Below are 22,338 nucleotides of genomic sequence, written 5' to 3' on the forward strand. Positions count from 1 at the left end.
TCACTAAAAGGGCAACAAGTACAAGGGAGATAGGGGAAAAGCCATTATTTAAAAAAGGAATTTTCATGAAATATATTACACTGTGCAAGTAAGTTTGGGATATTTTATTACAAAAATCTTACATATTGTGGCTTTAACATGTAATCAAATATGATAAGTCATATTTGGCAAGCTATCTGAGGGGAGGTCTCCGAACTCGGAATTTAGCTCAAACCCAGAGTACTTCCCCCTACACAACACCCTACTATATATATTGTGCTCCTCCTGAACTTAGCTAAATAAAATGGTAAATTAATCTTCAAAGAGTATGTGCTTATTGAAACATATTTTGAAAATGTCTTTTGTGAGACCACACAACCTTCATAAGGCATACTATACAGTACAATGCCAAGACCTCCACTGGCAAACAGACGGTTCAAAAGTTATTGAGAAGGTGATAAACTTTTGTTAAACTTTGTTATGATAAATGAACTTTCCACCATTTGGAAAAATACAATTCTGAAATTCTTTATAAGTGTTCTGGCAAGAGAACTCAGACATTCGTTAGCTCCGCAGCAGAAAAATGTCGAACTGGGCAACGCTCTCTTTGCAGCGAGAATTCTTGAAGTCCAATCTTGGGAAATGAGCCCGACCGGTTTTGATGACTGTTCCTCTGTCCAGTGAGATCCTTTGGGCTGAGACCCAGCTGCTGCTGTGGGAAGAAACATCGTATTTTGTATTAATTAATATGAATATACGGTCTCATAAATCTAGCATTCAATCAAGATTCAAGTTGATGTTGTACCTTCACTCTTCTCAAAGACTGCTGGTCATCATGGGAACTGGGTGAGGAGCTGCTTAGAGAACTTTGTCTGCGTAGTGTGGGTGGAGTTCCCAAAGGTTCAACTTCCTGATCAAGTTCTGCCCTGAACAGATACAGCACAGAAATCTATTGAGGTATACTGGACTGTCTATCTTATATATTCAGTAAATCATCCATTACATAGAAATGTTTGAATTTGCAGTGTTCTTAGACACATACTATAGTGCAACCCAATAAATAGAGTATCTCTCTCTCTCTCTCTCTTGTTCTCTCTGACACTCTCCTTTTATGTCTTACCTGACAGCACTAACAAGTGCCTCCATCTCTTCATTCAGGTGATGGCGGACCATGTGCTTGTTGCTTGGAATACATAAAGCTGTTGCCATGGTTTCACATGTGAAGGAGGGATCCAACACCATTACAGCTCCATGGACCCCACTATTCTGAAGACTGTCAGCGAATTCCTACATGAACACACATACACACTTTCTCTTCTGTTGTCCATTTACCAGCACTTATACTTTCTCAGTGAACACTGTTGCTTTCATTCTCTGATACCTTTAGATCAATCTCCTTGATCCATTTCATAATGCGATGACAAGTCCACACCACTGGATCTGTGTTCTGATTTTCACACTCAGCTCGCCTGGACTGCAGAATCTGCAATAAAACCTTATTACAATATTGAGTTTTAGCAGGTTATCATTATTCATGTGTTATTTTGTTCAAAGACAGGCATACATTTTTAAGTGTGGCATATAGTCTCCAATTACATTTTAGGGACACTGGCCCCCCAAAATATGGATCATAACTATAAATCAACCCTTTTATATGCATACATGTTTGTAAGTTTTGACCAAATTTCCAACATGCTGTTCCAGGAATACCGGTGGGCTTTCTAATTTCTTTGCACATTGTTATACCTCTTTGTCAAAGTTGAGTGTGTGTAGCAATTGTATTCCCAGCAGAAGGCTGCTCTGGTGGGATTTTTTAGACACATGCATGTGTTTATCCAGGTCGGCGCGTGTCAGTGTACTCAGGAGACGTCCGTCCACCAGGTGAGTGTGGAAGAATTGAGAGTACTGAGGGAGACCGACATCAGTCAGCCACGCCTGAGCTACCCAGTGATGATCCATATCTGCTGCTTTAGAAAGACTATAACATACATTAACACATACAGTTCATAAGGGTCATTCCTGATATGCTGTAACTTCTGACCTGTGTACATTTTAAAAACATGAACATGCCGGTGTTGCACTGTACATAAGGAAACATTTGTGTTACTATAAACATTTCCCGAAATATGCTCTGGTCAAGTTCGGGTACTCGGGGAGCACAAACTTTATTAATTATACCTTGATTAGTTACACAATGAAAAATAATTAACAGGATGCCTAACAGGATATATATAAAAAGCTGAAATTACTCATTGAAAAATAATTAAGTGATTGAGACTTGTCGTGGTGTGGCCTTTAGATGTGTGTGTGGGGGACTCACCCATGTCCTGATTCTGCATCCCTGTAGTCCTCAATAGCCAGACGCAGTTTCCTGCGGTGCATTGAATTACTTATCCCCAAAACAAACTCCAGGTCATCATCGGTAAGAACTAATAAAACCTAAATAAACCCACATGGAGATCATTGTTTACTTGAAACACTGACCAAACAACCCTTACATAAAAGACATGATTTCACATGTACACATTTTGTTTTTGAACTTTTCCTCATTTAAACCCATGGCTTACTGTATGTTAAAACATCTCAAATTCATGTGGGGTTTTCTGTAAAAGACTGGTCTGATTAACTGCTCTTGTGTGATGGCAACATTTTCATATAGAACTATATATAAATGACGTGTAACTATAGAAAGTATATATTAACTGCATAAAGTTTATTGTTGTGTATATATCAATGCACAATGACAAGCAATAATCTACCTTGCCGCTTTTAACGTTTTCTGCGCAGGCTCGCATGTACATTGGCATGGCCATGATGACCTCCAGCCACGCCTGCACGGTTCCCGCGCGCCACCGGGACATGGGCACCGTCCGCGCGAGCTCCACCTGCTGCAGGCGATCCAGCTGATCCTCGTATTCCGATAGGCTCACGCTGAGACGGGCGGGGCTTGACATACTGTCTGAGTCTAGATTGGTGTGTAATAGGAGAAGGGCGGTGCTTCGGTTAATAATCAGCATAATCAAAAGTCTGACTGAATCAGGTACGGACAGAATTATATATTCAGTACTGTCAATGAAAAGCGCTAAAAAATAATTGTTACGTAAGGGGTAATCTATAAGAAAATTTCAGTATTTTTCAATAGCAACCAATTGGATGTACAATATATAATGTTCATTAAATGGCTACTTGTCAAATAATTGGATGAGAATTGGGCGTGAGAAGAGATGTTAGTTATACACTGAACTTATGCGTAAGTAGTACCGATTAAAATGAGCTGTGTGCTACAAGTTTTAGCGGATGTAATCGCCTGACCAATCAGCATCAAGTATTCCAGAGCGCCGTGTAATAAGCAATTTTTAAAGAGAGAATAGATTCACGGTACACATTTTTCAATTCACATCACTATATAGTAAGGTACTGCAAACATCATCCAATCAAGATCTACACATTAACTCCATGACTGGATGATACTGATGTCAAGTCAATAATAAGTAACACAAATAATTAATTCCACCACCAGATGGCACACCAATATCTCTTAAAAAAATACACGCGTACGTCCATAATTGGCACTTAAACTAAAAATTTGTTTTAGGGTACCAAACTGTTTATATTTAAGATGCTGTTTTAATTGAATACAACGTTTCTTTCAGTACAAATAAACATAACATTTTAAGTAAAAAGTAAAAAAAAATAGGTCAAATGTTTCCATGTGTAATTATTTTGAAATTAAATAGAAAATTTGTAAGCACTATTTTAAAATTAAATAGAACATTTGTAATCACACGTTATTTTATCAGCATTTTGATTGAATTGCACACTTCTTTGCACTAGATCAGTGTTTCCCAACCAGGGGGCCGGGGCCCACAATTTGGCCCCAGCAGATTTCCGAGGGGGCCTCAAGATGACTTAAAATTTGTAAAAAATTGACAAAACAAGCATTAAAATAAGCTAAAACAAGCAAAAATTAAGATGATTCTTATTTTTGGCCATTTTCGTAGCAAATATACATCTGTCTAGTCATTCAAAGTTCCATTTAATTTTATGTGGAAAAATCGAGTCTTCAAATATTGTTGTGGCAACTAGGGGGCCTTGAAGTGAAAAAAGGTTGGGAACCACTGCACTGAATCATCCCACCATCCTGCTTTTTGCTTCAATGACAAAATGTACTTAAGTTGACTGAACTCGATTCGTTTGTGTAAAGCATGATTATCTATGTTAGCAAATGTGTGATATGACATGTCACAGGGGGGAGCATCCTGTGTGCTTTTCGAAGGCAAAAAACTTGAATCTTGTCTATAAAGAATATAAAGTGCATTTTCTCCGAGATACTTTCCAAACAAAAAAACACATGCATATACATTTCTTATTTGGTTAATTATGTAATAAGTGAGTTAATAAGTTATTAGTGATATGATTACATACAACATTGTACCCAAGCAGCATTCAGCTCGAAGAGCCAGAGTGCCAAACCACAAAAAATTGCAGAGCAAAGAACTCAGCCACACACTCAGTTCAGTGTTTTTGCATTTATTTCAAAATAATCTGTAGTTATATAACGCAATACCACTTTCATTTCCATGCCATTTAGAGTTCCATGCTATTCAGCACCAGCCTGAGTCAAAACAGCAGGGAAAGAGAGACACACAATCTCTCCATCTCCAGCTGAACACACTACATGCTCTGAAAAACTCTTATTTCTTCATTTCATATCAGTGCAATATTGAAATGTACACAATGGTAAGAATCTATCTGCCACTGAATGATAGCTAGCTTTGATTTCAGAAAAAAATAAAATAAAAAAGAGACTATAATTACAAAGTTTAATGGTGAAAGAGAAAGGCCCTGTATAATAAAGGTAATCCAGTCCCCACTTGCAAAGCATCATGGGAAACTACTGTGGAGCATTATATCATACCCTGCTTCATTAAAGGTTACAGTAATGATTTCAATGACGATAATTGCTTCGACGGCTATCTAAACACTGAGTGAACTGGAGTATCCATAGTCAATGATCTGAGACCTGTTTTGCATTTTCTTGTCTTCATGTCCTCAAGTAACAGGTGTACTCAGGTCAGTTAGCATGTTGTTATGAATGTTTTTGTCAGAGTTAGTATGTATAATGATGGTTACAAATCTCCTGTGGAAAAGGCAGTATGACCACACCACAAAAATAATAGCATTTACTTAATCTGTAGCTTTGTCTTGTTTTCCTGGGGAAAAACATCCTTAAAACAAGATAAAACTGTAAGATGATAAAGTTTGAAAGTGTGTTTTCATAAACATTGACATAATTATAAGATATAGCCTTAAAAAAAAGAAAAACATTTGCCACTAAATTCTTAAAGGGATAGTTCACCCAAAAATGAGTATTTTGAATATTTACTCACTCTCATATTGTAACAAACCTGTATAAATGCCTTTTTTTCTGATGAACACAAAATAAAATATTTTGAGGAATGTTTGTAACCAAACCAATCAGAAGCACCATTGACTTCCATAGTATTTTTGATTTCTACTATGGAAGTCAAGGGTGCTTCTGATCGGTTTGGTTACAAATATTCCTCAAAATATCTTCCTTTGTGTTCATCAGAACAAAGACCTCTTTAATCTTAATTCATGATACAAGCCTTAATCATTTTATGCACACCCTTTAAGTTTTAAAACACATACATTTGAGTACTGTGAACTTAAACAAATTGAGTCATATGCAGTTATGCACTTATATTTAAGTTCACACTACTTAAATATAAGTGCATAATTGCACATGACTCAAGTTCACAGTACTTAAATGTATGTGTATTAAAACTTAAATGGTTTAAGGCAACAGGTTTCCTTAAATTGTTTGAGTTAAGTTGACTGTTAGGTTTTACAGCTGTGTTAAGTAAATGTGTCTTGTTTTAAAGATGCTTACTCTTTACCAAAGGTTTCTATTGCAAAACAAGACAAAAACTCTGACTAAGAAATGTTTTTTTGTTTTTGCAGTGGACTGCTAAGTCACTTGACTACATCATTCATCATCTAAATATGTGTTTGTGCTTGAATAAATAAATATCTTCTAGATCACAGTGTAACTTAATTTTTCATAAACACCGAGTTGGCCGGGTACCCTGCTGACTTCCCACAGGAGTAATACATTAAAAACAGCTGAGACAGTGAGAGTTACTGTAAATGACATAAAAGGCATCCAGGATAAAAAAACAGTTACAAGCACTGAGTGCACAATGACCTGTTATTTACACATTCAGCAGTCCTTCAAGTTTCTAGTGAGACGCTAAAGTGGGTGCTAAGGTAAACACACGCACGCGCACACACACACACACACACACACACACATACAGCACACACACACATTCGAGGGTTGATCCACTGCAGTACAGTCAGTTTGTGCTTATAAAGACGGCAGAGAACCATATAGAGAACCACACATGAACAACTAGTGTAATGCACACAAACATAAAGGCTCTCAACTGCGTCACCAGTCAGCATCCTCCTCTATGTAGTAGTCGGGTGCATTAGTACCATCAAACAGAGTGGGATCCAATGACTTCCTTTGCTTTCCTCTGCCGAACACCCGCGACAGTGAGCCCAGTCCTATTCTTTCCTTCTTCTTCCTGCGCCTTTGCTCCTCTAAATCCTCTAGAGACTGCAGAGACAAAGAAATAATGAGCAACAGAAGTAAAAGTGATGTACCACAATGTGCCCTGTCACGGCACACTGAACACATTCGTGTCCACGCGTTCGTTTCGCAAAGTGAGGACTGTCACATCGAGTCAGACGCAGTGTGCGTGTCTTACGTTGCAGAGAGAATGCGTTCTGTGTCGTGGTGAATCTGATGGAGTCGAGCATCTTTCTCCCTCCATCATGGATGCTTCTGAGATGACTGACGGTTGTTTGGAGTGACAGGGACTGACACGAGCCGCGGCTGATGACATCATGCCGATGCCGTCTGCGTCACAGACGCACTGTGGCGCTTTTAACACTGTCAGAAAAAAAGTTGTTTCAATTTCCTGGTTCGCATCCGTCTATATATACACACATCATTATTGTGTCATTTGTGTACCCTGTCTGTCCATTGAGTGGTAAAGATTCTGTTGACTCTGTCGTATCGCCGCAGTCAGAGGAAGCTCTGCATGCATCGCCCACTCTTGGTTGCCGTTGACGACAGTCTCCATAGGCATGGCCAGCGAGTGTCGCTTAGGAACGTCTTTGGTGAGGGTAGCCAAAGACTGTTTTGCCTGGAACACAGAAACAGATTTAATTCAATCAGGTTTTTCAACGAGTGTTTTTGTAAACAAGTGTAAAAAAACATATAGTACTGCCCAGAATAGTTGCTCAGAACTATTAAGTGTTTATAAATAGGCCCAGATAGAGTCTGCAGAATTCACAGTCATCATTCACAAAATACTACACATCTCTCCTGATAAGAAATGCTCACACCAGCATTGATTTCAATTTGGTCCATGCTGGCTAATACTGGCTCGTGCTGCTATATCTGGAGCACCAAGAGAATAAAATGAAACATCTTTTATTAACAATGTAGTGTAGTGACAGTAATACTATACTTAATAACCATACTTAACTCCATTCCACAGAATTCCACACATTTTACCACTACTGTGCGGAAAAATGTGGAAAAGTGTGCAGATAAAAGTCAAAAAGGACATCACTATCACCATCATCACCACCCTTAGCAATCATCATCACCACTGTCATTAAGATAAAATGATTTCTGCTCCATAATATTGTAATAAACTAACATGCAGAGATGAACACAAAAATACATTTACATGCACAGGCACATGCTTTTCATTCTATACTCATAATAAGTGCATTCTCATTGGATGATTCTAATAAAAATAAACTGGACGTGCAACCAATCACACTGTCCAAATTGTGCATATCAAAGAAGAGCCAACAGTCCAGACCAATCAGAGAAGAATTTGAGGTTGAGTGACAGGCCTGGCTGATCTTACCGACACATTTTTAGGTGAAGCTGGTCTCTCTGGAGAGCGAACGAACACGCGACTCTCTAGTTTCTGAGCCATAATGTTACTCATCTGTTAAAGAAGCACACACAACACTGATGTTTATGAGCTACTCATTTGGCTGAACATTTAAAGATACTAAGCCATAGGAACACACATCTTAAAAACCTCAGTACTGATTTGTCCTGTGGTATGTTTTGCTTACCATAGCTAGTTCAGCCTCCAGCTCCTTGATCCTGTTCTCTTTCAGGTCCAGCGCAGAGCGGAGTGCACTGGCATGTTCCGTGGCCTCTTTGGTTTGTCGACGTAGATCCCACTTTTCCCGCTCTAACAAATCCTTTTCCCTTGCCAAGATCCTCACTGCATCTTCACTCTCCTGAAACACACAAACGGTCTTAGTGTGTCGAGTATGCAGGCCTATGTGTATGAGTGCGTTCACGTAAAGTTATTGTATGGATATTTGAATGCATGAAATATACTTTTCGATGTTGTTCATAATTGCGTATGAAGTCTCGGAGCTGCTCCTCACGGCTCTCTAGTGTCGTGTACAGCTGCTGCATTTGATTCACAAGATCAGTCCTCTCTAACCTCAAACGTTTCCTGTCTGCCTTCATAGCTGGAGGAGAAACGTAGTTACCCACATGGTTAGAGCAAAAACATTCAAAAGGAAAGTTGGCTGTGTTGATTAAATGCTATACATTTATTTGTCAGTCCATCTAGAAGTATAGAATACATTATAATAAATGGACAAGCCTTAAAGTCAAGATAGTACTATAATATCAAAAGAGGATGCCTCAAGTGATATTATTGATTTTAAAGGAAAACACCACAGTTTTTCAATATTTTACTATGTTCTTACTAGTGCTGCACAATTAATCGCATCGCAATCGCAATCGCAATGTCAGCTTCTGCAATTATATGACAGCAAAATGTTGCAATTATATTAAATAAATAAATGTGTGGACTTGTTAACACAAACTTTCTGATAACAGTTTGAAGATTTTCCTTGCTGTTTAAAAAAGAAAGAAAAACTAACAAAAAAGGCAGTGCATGTGTGGCATGCACGTGTGTGGTGTGCGTCGTCACTTGTGTGTGCGAAGCGTAGAAATACCAGAGCGAAGATGGATGCAGAGGAGGTTGACAGTGATCTGGTAGCTAAAAAAAAAAACTCTATGTCTGTTGTATGGCGGTATTTTGGATTTAAGATTACTGACACTAGTTTTACAAATACACATTTTAGCATTATCACTAAACTGTGTGTGTATTTTCCTTAAAACCTATCAAGTTGACTCATGATACCATTTATTATAATCGCAACCGCACATCGCAATATTACCACGAATAACCGCAATGGGAAAAATTACCCAAATCGTGCAGCCCTAGTTCTTACCTCAACTTAGACAAATTAATACATACCTATCTTTATTCAATGCGTGCACTTCATATTTGTACAGCGCGTCATGAATGTGTTAGAATTTGGAAACCTCTATTCATTCCTTAGGATCCAAACAGGGATGAATTTAGAAGCCACGAAACACTTCCATGTTTTCCCTATTTAAAGACTGTTGCACGAGTAGTTACAAGAGTAAGTATGGTGGCACAAAATAAAATGTGGAAATTTTTATGCGGATTAAAAAATGAGAACTATATTGTATGGCGGAAGATCACTTAGTTTGCACCAATTTGACCTCGGGCACAGTAATATTGACGGAAGTTTAAGAGGGGAGTAGTCAGGAGTGATGATGTTACTGCGCACCGAGGTCAAAATGCTGCAAACTAAGTGCTCTTCCGCCATACAATATAGTTCTCATTTTTATCTGCTTAAAAAAAATTGGTTCACACTTTATTTTACGGCATCACTGTTACAGTGTAATTATACATTTAAGTACTAAGTAATAATCATTAACAACATGTACTTACTATTGGGTTGGGGTTAGGAATAGAGTTTGGTTTAGGGTTAGTTGCATGTAATTATGCATAATTATCTGTTATTACTATAATAATTACATGTAGCATGTGTAACAAAGACACTGTAAAATAAAGTGTTACCAAAAATTGCCACATTTTTTTTGTGTCACCATATACTTGTGTAACTACTCATGTAACAATCTTAAAACAGGGAAAAACATGCACGCATTGAAAAAAAGATAGGTATGTATTAATTTGTCTTTAAGTTGAGGTAAGAACATAGTAAAATATTGAAAAATGGTGGTGTTTCACTTTAAACATATAAGAGCATGATAAATTGCTTATTTACAAGAAAACTTTTCAGATGCACTTAGAGGGTTTTCCATCACTATATATTCATATATAATATCATTGCAAATGTCATTGTCTTAATTATGTCTAATAAATCAGAGTATATCTAATAAAATTGTCTATACTTTTTCTTTTGACAAATATGATAAATAACAAGTATCAGTATTTCAATTAGTGTACATTTAACACTAATCAGTTATAAGTTACCATTTACATATTCCTATTATTGTTATTATCAAGTAAAATGTCAGTTTTTACACTTTAATTCCCAATATCCAGTCTCTCTCTCTCTCTCTCTCTCTCTCTCTCTCTCTCTCTCTCTCTCTCTCTCTCTCTCTCTCTCTGTGTGTGTGTGTGTGTGTGTGTGTGTGTGTTTACTGTGTGTGTTTACTGTGTGTGATAACAGAGGCAGTAATTGACTGTTTTAGGTTGTTTGTAGCTTCTGCTCTGACTTGCAAATTGCAGCCCATCTTTTCCAAGGACATTGAGTCCATTCACCCACCACTTAAAGACCCATTATACAAGAGCCAAACAGCACACAAAAAAATCCTTTAACACACACACACACACACACACACACACACACACACACACACACACACACACACACACACACACACACACACACACACACACACACACACACACACACACACACACACAGAGAGAGAAGAACACCTGGTAGGAGGTGAAAAGAGATTCTAAATAGCGGAGAATGTTCAGATCAATAGCTCCTCTAAAAGCTGAAGCCAACCAATTCCCTCTCAACTGTGTGCATGTGTGTTTAATTAAATATTGGATGCTCCTCTTCCATCATAGGGAAAGATAAGACTTCTCATTTGCAGCATTCATGCACAATACTTTTCTTTATCATTTCATTTCTCCCTGATACGTACAATGCAAGGGCCTGTTTTAAAAATTACAAAAAACCTTCCCCCTTGTTTCCGAATGAGATGGCTTGTTTCTATTAATGTTGGAAGAGGTGATATCAGGAGGCTTTTGTTTGTGTTCAGGCAGGCAAACACATATACATGCGCAATGACTGCACTATGAACAGAAGACAAAACCCACAGTGCTGTTTATGTGTAATCAACAATCAAAATATCTCTGACTAAAGCCCTATTCAGACTGTAATTGTTTCTCATAAAGATGTCTGTAAAAATATGTTTGCATGCCTCCTCCGCGATAAAACTCATGCATTCGGATGAAGATACATTTGCGGTGGAGGTGAGAGTTTATAATTCGAAACACCTGGTAATGTGATGCATGTGTGGTTAATGATAATTCACATGATCCAGATACTTGATTATATGTAAATGGAATACTGTCGTGTAACTGAAAAATTTTAATAGAGATGCTAATAGACATTATAAACGCTTTCATGATTTTCTTCTCTTTACTCTTATCAGCTCCCACTCGCTATAAGGGAGCGATGATGAAACTTTTTCCATATACTTTTCATCATTTCAGTTATGAATGTGTCAATGTATAAAATGCACGCAAAGAAAACCGCTTCACTGATGCAGAATAAATGCAAAGTCCAGTACTGTTCATTGGTCTAAAAAAGTGCAGAACGACTTTTGCATTGATCCCCTTTAATAAACTCAGAGATCTGGATTCGGACGGCAATTAAATTACCATACGACCTTGTTGTTTATCAAAATACAGTAGGTAATCCGGCCAGAGATTTTTAAGCGGGTGGTCGGAGAAAAACACTGACATTCTGGATTCGATGCCAATACAATCACTAACTACCCTCTGTAAATGGTAAAAATACCTTACGTCCCCACAAGAAACAATTACCGTCCGAATAGTGCTTTAGTCTGTGAAACACAGAAACATCTATTAATCACTCTCTCACTTGGCTTTGAAGGGCATTGGAGAAAGTAAGTTTAAAGACCAAGTCACAGCAAGAAGAGCAGGATTACATCAACAGCATGGATATGATTGCAGTATTAATGCTGTTAATAAAATTTCCACACTTTACATCCACAATAAATGTCTTGAGGCAAAATACATCCTACTAATGTTTCAGTTCTTTGGTCTTATGACATAGCAAAGTGTCCACTGTTTGCACACACCATGGTCACAGTCGTTTTCAACAATTACTTATTTGATTTAGGAAAAGGGAGGTTTGGGGTTGTGGGTCAGTCGGCTCACTTCGAGCTCATTGCAGGATAGGGTGAGAGTTGGGGTGAAAGGTCAGACTCAATAAGTTGAACTCACCCTGTAATGCCTCCTTTGCTCTGTCCAGCTCCTGCTCTCTTTGCGTCAGCTGCACCCGGAGCTGTGATACTGACAGCAGCTCCACGGTGCAACCGCCTCCTGTCTCCTCCAGCTCACGGTTCAGCATCTCCCTCACCTGCTTTAATACTGACACCTCCTCCTGCAGACGCACCACCTCCTCATGCAACAGCACTACAAATAAAGAAAATGAAAATACTGAAAATCCTAATATACCTCCTACACAAAGACTCTGAAACTAGAAAAACACCTGTACAGGTATTGGGGAACACATAATAAAACATTCCTGCCATTTCTTTAGAGCATAAAAGGCTGTCGTTAAAGGGTGTGTTGGAATGAAAAGTAAATTTTTCAGAGGCTTTATGCACCTCACAGTAATCACAAAGCGAATCTGCACATACTACACATACTGTAAGAATCATCAATCATGAGCTGTGCTTACTAACTGAAACTGCAGTCAAATATTTCTTCTCTTTTATTTGTTTATAAAACAATGCATAAAATCTATACCTTATAATGTAATGTAAATGTAACAAATAAGTGTTTTATTTATTAAATACTTCTTAAATGGCACACCAGCTTTGATTTCTGGGTTTACACCTAGATATAAGCATATAAAATATGATATAAAAATATAAAGCTGTTTTAGTATTTCCAATTTTAATCATTAAAAATACTGTTTTATTACACGCACACACAAACAAACACCTTTCATCTGTAGAGCAGCTGTGAGAATGTGTGTGTGTGTTTTGTGTGCTTTGGCTGTCTGGCTCATGTCCATGGATAAGATTAGCACGTGTTAGAATCACTACCTTTAGCTGTCATGTTTATATTAATATCCTTTCGTTTCATGTGCAATACTCTTATTATAAACCTCAAATACTGAGATCTGTGATAAGGTACCAAAGATCAGGATATCAGACTGCACTCTAAAATGGCTGGGTTATTTTTAACTCATAACGGGTCAATATCAGTGGCGGCCGGTGACTTCTTTCTCGAGGGCGCTCGAAGTTCAACACAACATGTATGTAGGCCGTCATGTGTGTGGTTCCTTTTTCAAAATATGTGTTCTGCGCATCGAGAGATCTTGTGTTCATCACGTGTCTTGTCAAAATAAGTGCCTGCTGCAGATGCGTCTAAACAGTTTATGATAAAAGAGACGCTCGCGTTTGCCAGATACTCGCATAATCTCATGCGTAATCAAAGTTTACTGTTAAGGGAGTGTCTTGCGTGTATTTTGTGAACGTGAGCGTCTCCTTTATCATAAACGGTTTTGACGCGTGTGCAGCAGGCACTTGTTTTGACAAAACAAGTGATGCACATGAAGCAACAATCACATATTTTGAATACGCAAGCAACACACGACACTCCGAAAACTTATTTTGAATTAGTGCCCCTCGGATGAGCAGTCACAAGCCGCCACTGGTAAATATTGGACAGAACACGTGCGGGGTTAACAATGACCCAATGTTAAGTTGTTGTTATTCAACCATGGGTTATAATAATAAAGCAGTTAGGTTAAAACAATCCAGCATTGGATTAATTTTAACCCAGCAGTGTGTTCTGTCCAATATTTACCCAAAATGGCTTAAAAATAACTGACACGGTCACCAAAATGGTGAAAAATTGTCAGGGCAATACCCTTTTACCATTTTGGTACCAACAGGAACATTTTGAAAAAATACCACCCCAGCGACATCCATGCTCAGTACATTTACTCTTCAACACTTCAACCAAATTGAAAGTAATCTATTTTGTTCGTGTTTTTTTAGAAGTGTGATCTCACTTACAGATCTGGGTGTTGGTGTGTGCTTCTGGTGTGGAATCTGATTGTACCAAAACTAAACCTGCAAGTTATATAGTCCGTGTCGTGGTTTCTTTCACCTTGCATAGTTGGGTGACGGCATGGCTTTCAAAATATATTTAAATAGACATATGACATGGGCAACATTTTCTCCTCTTATTTAAAGATTAACAAGCCATTATATATATGCAGGTATGCTAGTGAAAATGTATATATGGTTAAACCCATACCACAGTCTATTTTCTAAAGACAGAAGTGTTTTACACAAACAATCTTCTTTCATATAATTGATAACCAAAGCACAGACTCTACAAGTGAAAACAGGTGAAGAATTCTGCGCGCCTGGTGTTCTTCCCTGTCAGAAGAGGCAGAAGTCTTGACACAGGCATCTAATGCACCTCAAGAATCTTCTTCTGTTTACTTTGAGACAGCACTACTGATCTGGCATGCTGCATTATCTGGATTAAAGCTGTAGGACTTTAACCTCGGCTTATCCAAAAATAAGGCTCTAGAATGCAGATGATACTCTAGATTAGTTGGGTTCAGAGAAGGGTGAGTGTTCAATCTATACCAGTATCTTGTCCAGACATGTATTTTTTATATTGTTTAATAATATTATATAAAAGAGTGGCATTATTCCCCGAACTCTTTATGTGCTTTGCTATTTTTGTGCTTTTATAAACAGGACATCAGTGCTGGTGTGCTCCATTAAGCAGGAGAGGCAGAGTGTCCTTAGAAATGGGACTGATCATGTGTGTGACATTATAAAGATATGAACATAAAAAGTGGCATATGTGGGCTTTTTATGCAGCTGAGTGTTTTAGCCTTTAAGGACATTTGAGAAAAGGGCAGATATCTAATAGCGGCATGCTGAAGGGTTTGATTAATTCTATTAGTGCAGTCAAACACAAAATGACTTTGTGTGCCTTGAGGAGAAGGCCAGAAGAAGGACATATCATTGACTTTGGCATCAAATAGAGCAGAACTATAACAGCATAATAATATATACTGATATATTTACAACATGTCTTTAATAGTCATTATCAGACTCGCATAAAATCTGCAAAGCTCCACAGAAACCTTTGCCAGAAGGTTTCAGAAATTGTTAACCCCTTTGTGGTGGGTTTTTATTGCTTGTATAAACTATCTTGCCGTTAGTGAGATGCACTGATACACTCTAAAAACAAACAGTGCTAAATAGCACTAAAAGTGCTTCACTGGCTCGTAATCATAGGGGAACCATTTTAAGTGCTATATAGCACCTATCACTTGCAAGATGCTGAGGTTTAATTCTGCTTTTGCCGTTTATAACCGTTTGTCTTGTGTTGAAAAATGTTTAACTGTGGGTGAAATGCTGAGCTTGTCAATGTCACTTTTTATTCAGCCATCTAATCATAGTTGAGGAGGGGTGGGACAAACACCTGCACACTTAGAGGGTTTTGCATATGATCTCTTCACATATTATAATCACCTAAATTCCACTAATATATGGTCAAACAATGGCTTGTATAAGACAAAACAAAAAAATATGCTGTTAAAAATAGCTTTACAATAAGGAAAGTATATAATAATGTGGGACACCTTTAACACGGCTTAACATTTCAATGTCATTACCTTTACACGAACACAGATTATCTTGCAGTGCATTTAAAAAAACAGTGTCAAAGGTCATCGGGATGTTTTTAGAAAGAGCCTTAATGCTTAACGTTTGCATCACATGTGACGTTTAGATAATAACACAACATGATGTGTGCATTTCTATCCTGAAAAGCTTGATCTTCTGTTTATGTACACTGTGATAAAACGGTGCCAGGTCTATTTTGTGTGATTTAACAGCTTCCAGAGTCCCATCAGATGCTGTGTGTTCTGAAGATGGGGAATTAGGGTGCAAACAAAACTCGACAATACTTCATCACAGCCTGCTTTTAAAAATACGTTTCATGTATAACAGACCCTCGTTTCAATCAAGAATGTAAATAGGCATGTGTGTGCTCCAGCATGTGTGCGGGCACGTGTCTGTTTGAATATAAACGTGCCAGATGATCTAACGGTCCTCTTATTGCATTTACAAAACAAACAGTAGAAACCACATGAATCACTCCAACCAAAACATCCACTAAACACACAAACGCGCTCTCCCAGCGAAACCAGCTCTGCAGAAACTCTCACTGCTCCAACCTGAGGACAAACACTCACGACCATTCGGTTACTCACCCACATTCACCTCTCATTCCCTTGCTTTCCTGCCTTTTCCACAATGACCAAGTGGGGCGATCAGATTAAAAAGCCTCAAATAACAATCAACTGCAAACAAATTAAAACTCAAACTCTATTTTCACCTGCCGGGAGCGCCTCTCTCACATGGTTTGTAGATATTAACTATTCTCCCCCTCCTTTTCTTTCTCTTCTTAAAAAGGAGGAGCTACAACTGACACCACTGTTTAATACACACACACACACACACACACACACACACACACTCACACACACACACACTCACACACACACACACACACACACACACACACAGTGGTAAAGGCAGGATTTAAGGTCAAGGTGCAGAATTTCAAGCAGGTAATAATGACTCTCTTTTCAAACACATCCACACACACAGCCCTCTTACTTGCCAGATTCCTGTAAGAAGAAACCATGAAAACCCACACATACTCAAGTTAACAATCAACAACCAACACACTGTTCTCAGTATAAAAGTTAATGGAAACCCACCATACTGGAATCTATTTCCATTTATTTGTCAAAATTTATCTACACATTGTACATTTATATTTGCACTATGCTCAACCAGTTGCACACATTTTTTTTTATTCGTCCAAGTTGTGCACTTGGGCATCATAATGTGCCCATGATGCCCAATAATGCTTTTAGATCACTAGAGCTGTGTCTCAAATGACATACTATGCACTATGTACTCATGTAACGTTGTTTACTAACTGGAAGCATAAGCAGTTTCCCACAAGGACTTCTAACGGATAGTACAATGCACTCTAAGAAAATCAATTTGTACATTGTTCTGTTAATGACAGCGTTATCTGTTTTACTCAGTCACCGACAGACTGTAAAGTGTAATTGTCTCTACAGATAAACTTTCACTGTATCTGATAGCCCCTCCTCTCCCCATCATGTAAGCAAAAATCCAATAGGTGTTCAGAGTTATACTGTACATCTCATTTATTTGGTTGAATGAGTGCCAGGGCTGGGTGATATTGACCGAAATCTCTCTAATTTTGTTGATGAAAAGTGATAAGCGCAATATATCTCATACCTCGCTATTTATTTTAATTGTTTACATGCAAGTCAAAGCCTCATGTGAGATGTCACAATCATCTTTATTAAAGAGCATATTTCATTCCTAAAAAACAATGTTTGAGTATTTGGTATAATACCAGGGTTTCCCGCGGCACATTTCAGTTCGGGCGGCCCGCCTAAGCTAGGAAACCCTACCGTCTTAACTAGGTCGTCCAAAAAAACAAAAAATTCACTGCTTAAAAGGCCTTCAATTTAATTCATTAATAATCTAGTATGTGTTCATTTTCTGTCATAGTTTCTTCAAAATGAAGTTTTATTTTAGTGCTTTAAATAAAAATATTTAAATTTTCATCATGACGTGTAAGCCCCGCCCCTTTGATTGCCACGCCCCTCGGAATACCGCACCACCTTAACTAACAAATTTTCTGCGGGAAACCCTGAATACAATGTGTTAAAATGATTTATGGTTAAAAACACATTATTTTCCACATACCGTACATTTTTGTAGTTCCAGATTTCACTCTCTTCCTGAAACTCGTCGATTTGAAAAGCTTTGTGTCCCTGATTGGCCAGCTTATCTGTACATTGTGATTGGCCTGAATACCTCTTCTGTCAGCCTGAAATGTGACGCTCCTTACCATGTTTGAAAGATTCGGTTGCTAACAGGAGTTTACTTACAGGCTGTGAGTCCTAAGCGGGAGAAATTATGATAATGTCGGTCTTGTCTACACCACCAATCCCAGGAAGTAAACTGTTGCCTACAATCCATGTGTTTGTTGTAGTCCAAGAAAAGAGATTCACGTTGGAGACGATAACTCGCGTCATCATTTACTTTGGGTTTTGTACCTTTTGCATATCATTAACATGTACTAATATACACTAAAGCTGAGTTTACACCCTCGTGCGGTAGAGGCGGCAAAAACGCGCTATACGCATTTGAGTTTCTCGCTTCATTCACGCGTGAAATTCTAGTCATTTGAGACATTCACACGGAAAATTCACATCATGGGAGGGGCTTCTGCAACTCTGCTGAGACTCCACTCACTTCCTGTAATCACGTCACTACTACAGCAAGGTCCTGATTGGTTAACGCGGCTCCGAAATCCAGCGAAGTTCAGATTTTTGAACTTGCACGTTTCTCGCAGCAACGCTCTATTCGCGTGGAATGCGCCATCCGCGCCGCAGGATGCCTAATCGCGTCTTTGCATTGACTTAACATTTAAATCATCCGTACTGCCGCCTCTACCGCGGCTGGTGTAAACGCAGCATTACACACCAAAGGAAATTTAAAAACATGAATTGGACAATAGGTGCTTTTAAAACAGTGTATGATAAAAACGAATTTAAAAGACAGGGTTTTTGTTCATGCACAACATGTGAGCTGGTTGGAAAGCTTACGTCCTCAGTGTTCAGCTTCTGTTGCAAAGAAGACGTATTGTCTCATCCCGTATCCTGCTGTAAAAATATATCGATACAATACCAATACTTAATATAAAAGTGCACTTCCTTTTTGTAATTTCCAATGTGAACACACTTCTTGCATTGTTACTATACTACAAAATGATTTAGGTTGTGACATCTAAGTGCACAGGTTTACACACAGACACTCACACACGCACGATCTGTGTGTCAGATTGCAGCTGTGTTGCTTTTCAACCCCAGGGAAAATTTTACAGATCCCCTGGTAGGTTTGTCAACACACGCATTACACCTGTCAACAGTGAGTTCACACACGCTGCATTGTAATGCGCTTTACACGCAGACACACAATCTCACCTACACGGAGGAATGAACTGTGTGGCCAACTGCTGTGCCAACTGCTGTGTTCAAAGGTAAACAAATGCAGTCTGAAATCACTTCTGACAACTTATTCTTATAGCCTCTACTTGAGTTTTTACATGCATATTTGCAGAAATTTAAATGGATGCATTTTTGACAGTTTTATCGAAATCTCTTTTATCAGTAGGTGTGTTCCCTATGATTATACCAATTGAGGTACAGGAACACCTATGATGTACAAAAGTATGACCATTATAAGGTATGAACTAAATTATTTTTTAAGAACCAAACATGTCTCACAGTTGACATGTTGAAATGTATAAGAACAAACAAGTGCAAAAGTCAAAATGCAGGCGTTTGGGGTAAAAATGTCAAAGTCTGGTTTATATTTAACCGCTTTCTGTTGCTGTGTGTACTGTAAACATAACCTTGGAGTGACTGCAGCTAAAGCGCTCACACCATGTGTGGAAAACATGAATGAAATGATTCATAATTCATTAAACGTGATTTATCAAAGCCAGTGATCTGAAAACCTGAATAAGACTCAAGCCTACTGCGGTCAGAGCTTTCTGTCTTTCTTTTGTATGACAGGACAGGACAGGACAAATAATCCTGTAAAAACTGTAGTGTGCCGGTACACTATATTTGAACACGTACTTGTTTTTGGAGGTGGGGTTTAGGTTGAGTATGCAAATAGTCGCTGTGCATGTGCATCTTTTTACCTGATAAAACTCTGATGTGGCCAAGAGATGGTAAATAAAAGGTCTTAATTCATAAAATTAAAGGTTAATAAATAAGGGATAATGTGTAGGCAGCCGGTTGTTATTGCACAAATAAGCTCTAACAGTGTGATCAGGACCCGACGCAAAGCTGAGGCTTATTTTGCAATAACAACCGGCTGCCTGTACATTATCCTGCTTATTACACAGCTATTTACCTCAAGTAGGTGAAGGAACACTAAATATTGATTTAAAATATTTGATTGCTCTTTTTTATATAAATGCAGACCTTCTGCAAGAAAAATAAGTTAACTTTCATTTTTAAGAAAAGAAATATAATGTCATATCATATACTTAAAACATATTTATATAAAATTTTGTGTAATATTAAAATTTACCTGTCAAAATGATTTGCAGCATTCGGGTTACCAGGTGTTGTTAGTTTTGAGCGATTGTTATCTGGGAATAACAAACCTCCAAATCCTGAGACTGGCCAATCAGAATCAAGCATTCAAACGAGCCGTGTAATAATTCATAATATAACGTAGGTGTTGTTAAAAAATTTTTTTTTGTGACTTCCATGCAAAGAAATGAACAACAGAAGTTACGCACCTATTATGCAATGACATTGGACCAATAGTAGAACGAAGGTGCCACCTCAACAGAACGTTTGCTAAAAGATTGCTCTGCACAGCTCGACAGCTGTGAAATTGGGAAAAAATGATCTGATTTTGTTTGAAATTACTTCACATCAATTCCTTCTTATACTTTGTAGAAGTATATCTGGGCCTTAAAGAGCAACTATTGTCCGATTCACGATTTTACATTTCCTTTGGTGTGTAAGTGTGTATTAGTACATGTTAACGATATGCAAAAGTTACAACCCCCAAAAGTAAACGATAACGCGAGTTATCATTTCCAACATAAATCTCTTTTCTTGGACTACAACAAACACACAGATTGTAGGCAACAGTTTACTTTCTGGGCCTGTTGACCTAGACAAGGCCGACAATATCAAAATTCCTCAAAATACAATGAAATGGCAGTTGTTTCGAATAATAGCACTAAAGTATTCACAGAATGTCGCATAAAAAACAACGAAATCACTAGAAAATGCCTGTTCTTTGAAAATGATTGTTGTCTCAAACTGTAAACACACTTTTGTTTACTAGCATAAAAATCCAGTCTCGTAAAACCTACATGGGGCCAGTCAGACTGCGCATTGCAATTGCCAAACAGCTTTTGCCATTTTGGGTTCAATATGCATCAGTTGGTCGTGAAAGGCCTGTGGGTGTGTTGCCTGTGGTTCAGACTAGATTGTGTGTCCTCGTTGTTACATCTCCCAGCCCTGGAAATTCTGCACACGTCGTCTCTCAAGCAAAACCTCATAGATCACTCTGAGCTCAAATCTGACATGCAAACTGATTGGTCAGTGGCTTGTTTCATGCGCAAGTATGCGCTCTGGTCTGTATCTGTTGTATCGAGATCTCTGCGTGTCTCTGCAAGTGTGTCCATTATTCTTACCTTTATCTAATGATGTTTCCTGGATGTCATTTTTTTGACTAAGCTCTGTCAAGGCTTTCTGCCTTTGCACTGGTACATCTGAGGGAATAAACACAAAGACACACACATCATCATTAAATAAGTAAACACTGTACATTCAAGCAGAAATCCCAGGTTGTGTTTTAATGAGGTAAATATCTAGAGTTCAGCTGAAATCATGTGATCCGCCTGAAATATAACACTACCCACAGTGCAGAATAAGCCAGAGAGCATTTAACTCACAAATCAATGACGGCATAGAGGCTTGGCAACTGGTTATAATGCATTCAAGATAGATTTCATTGCTTATAAATCTTTTCTGGCTAAGTAAAATTAGTTTTAAAACAAATTACCGGCTTTGCTCTGCATGGCAAAATATACTTTCTATCGCTCTATAGCAGATGGGCTGGGATGTTTTTAGTTTTCCCATCACATATAATTATAATTTTAGCATTCAAAACCTGTTCAGCAGGTGCACAGTGTCAAGAATCAACATCCTGATAAGCGTGATAACATAAGAATAGCTGACTTAAAACACTCAAACATATGCACATCCATGCACATGCACTCAAAGATTATTGATTTCATGTTTATGAGTGACATAAAATCACTAAAAAGGCTAACTGGTTAGACTATTAGTCGCCTCTTCTCTTCCTCTTGTCCTTCTGCCTTTGTCTAAAGCAGCAATAAAAGATGCTTAAGAAAAATGTTTTTCCATACCCAAAACACATATAAAGAGGAAGGTGATAAAGGTCAT

General features: G+C 38.2%; 1 protein-coding gene across 3 annotated transcripts in view; it reads right to left on the reverse strand.

Moving 5' to 3' along the window:
• Positions 1-89: 89 nt before the first annotated feature.
• kazna (kazrin, periplakin interacting protein a) overlaps positions 90-22,338 on the reverse strand; it is a 32,281-nt gene continuing 10,032 nt past the window's right edge. For 2 of the 3 annotated variants that reach the window (XM_065247123.2, XM_065247124.1), the window contains exons 2-16: positions 21,564-21,641; positions 12,453-12,644; positions 8,447-8,583; positions 8,173-8,343; positions 7,956-8,039; positions 7,043-7,217; positions 6,777-6,961; positions 6,502-6,625; positions 2,739-2,944; positions 2,300-2,418; positions 1,726-1,957; positions 1,361-1,462; positions 1,100-1,266; positions 785-905; positions 90-691 (exon numbers count right to left, since the gene is read on the reverse strand). In XM_065247123.2, coding sequence (XP_065103195.1) covers positions 533-691; positions 785-905; positions 1,100-1,266; positions 1,361-1,462; positions 1,726-1,957; positions 2,300-2,418; positions 2,739-2,944; positions 6,502-6,625; positions 6,777-6,961; positions 7,043-7,217; positions 7,956-8,039; positions 8,173-8,343; positions 8,447-8,583; positions 12,453-12,644; positions 21,564-21,641 — 2,252 coding nt within the window. In that variant the 3' untranslated portion in view covers positions 90-532. Of the gene's footprint in view, positions 692-784; positions 906-1,099; positions 1,267-1,360; positions 1,463-1,725; positions 1,958-2,299; positions 2,419-2,738; positions 2,945-6,501; positions 6,626-6,776; positions 6,962-7,042; positions 7,218-7,955; positions 8,040-8,172; positions 8,344-8,446; positions 8,584-12,452; positions 12,645-16,488; positions 16,648-21,563; positions 21,642-22,338 lie in introns of those variants that run through there. The other variant, XM_065247125.2, reaches the window with a different exon arrangement.

Source organism: Paramisgurnus dabryanus, chromosome 11, assembly GCF_030506205.2.
Source record: "Paramisgurnus dabryanus chromosome 11, PD_genome_1.1, whole genome shotgun sequence".
NCBI classification, from domain to species: Eukaryota; Metazoa; Chordata; class Actinopteri; order Cypriniformes; family Cobitidae; genus Paramisgurnus; species Paramisgurnus dabryanus.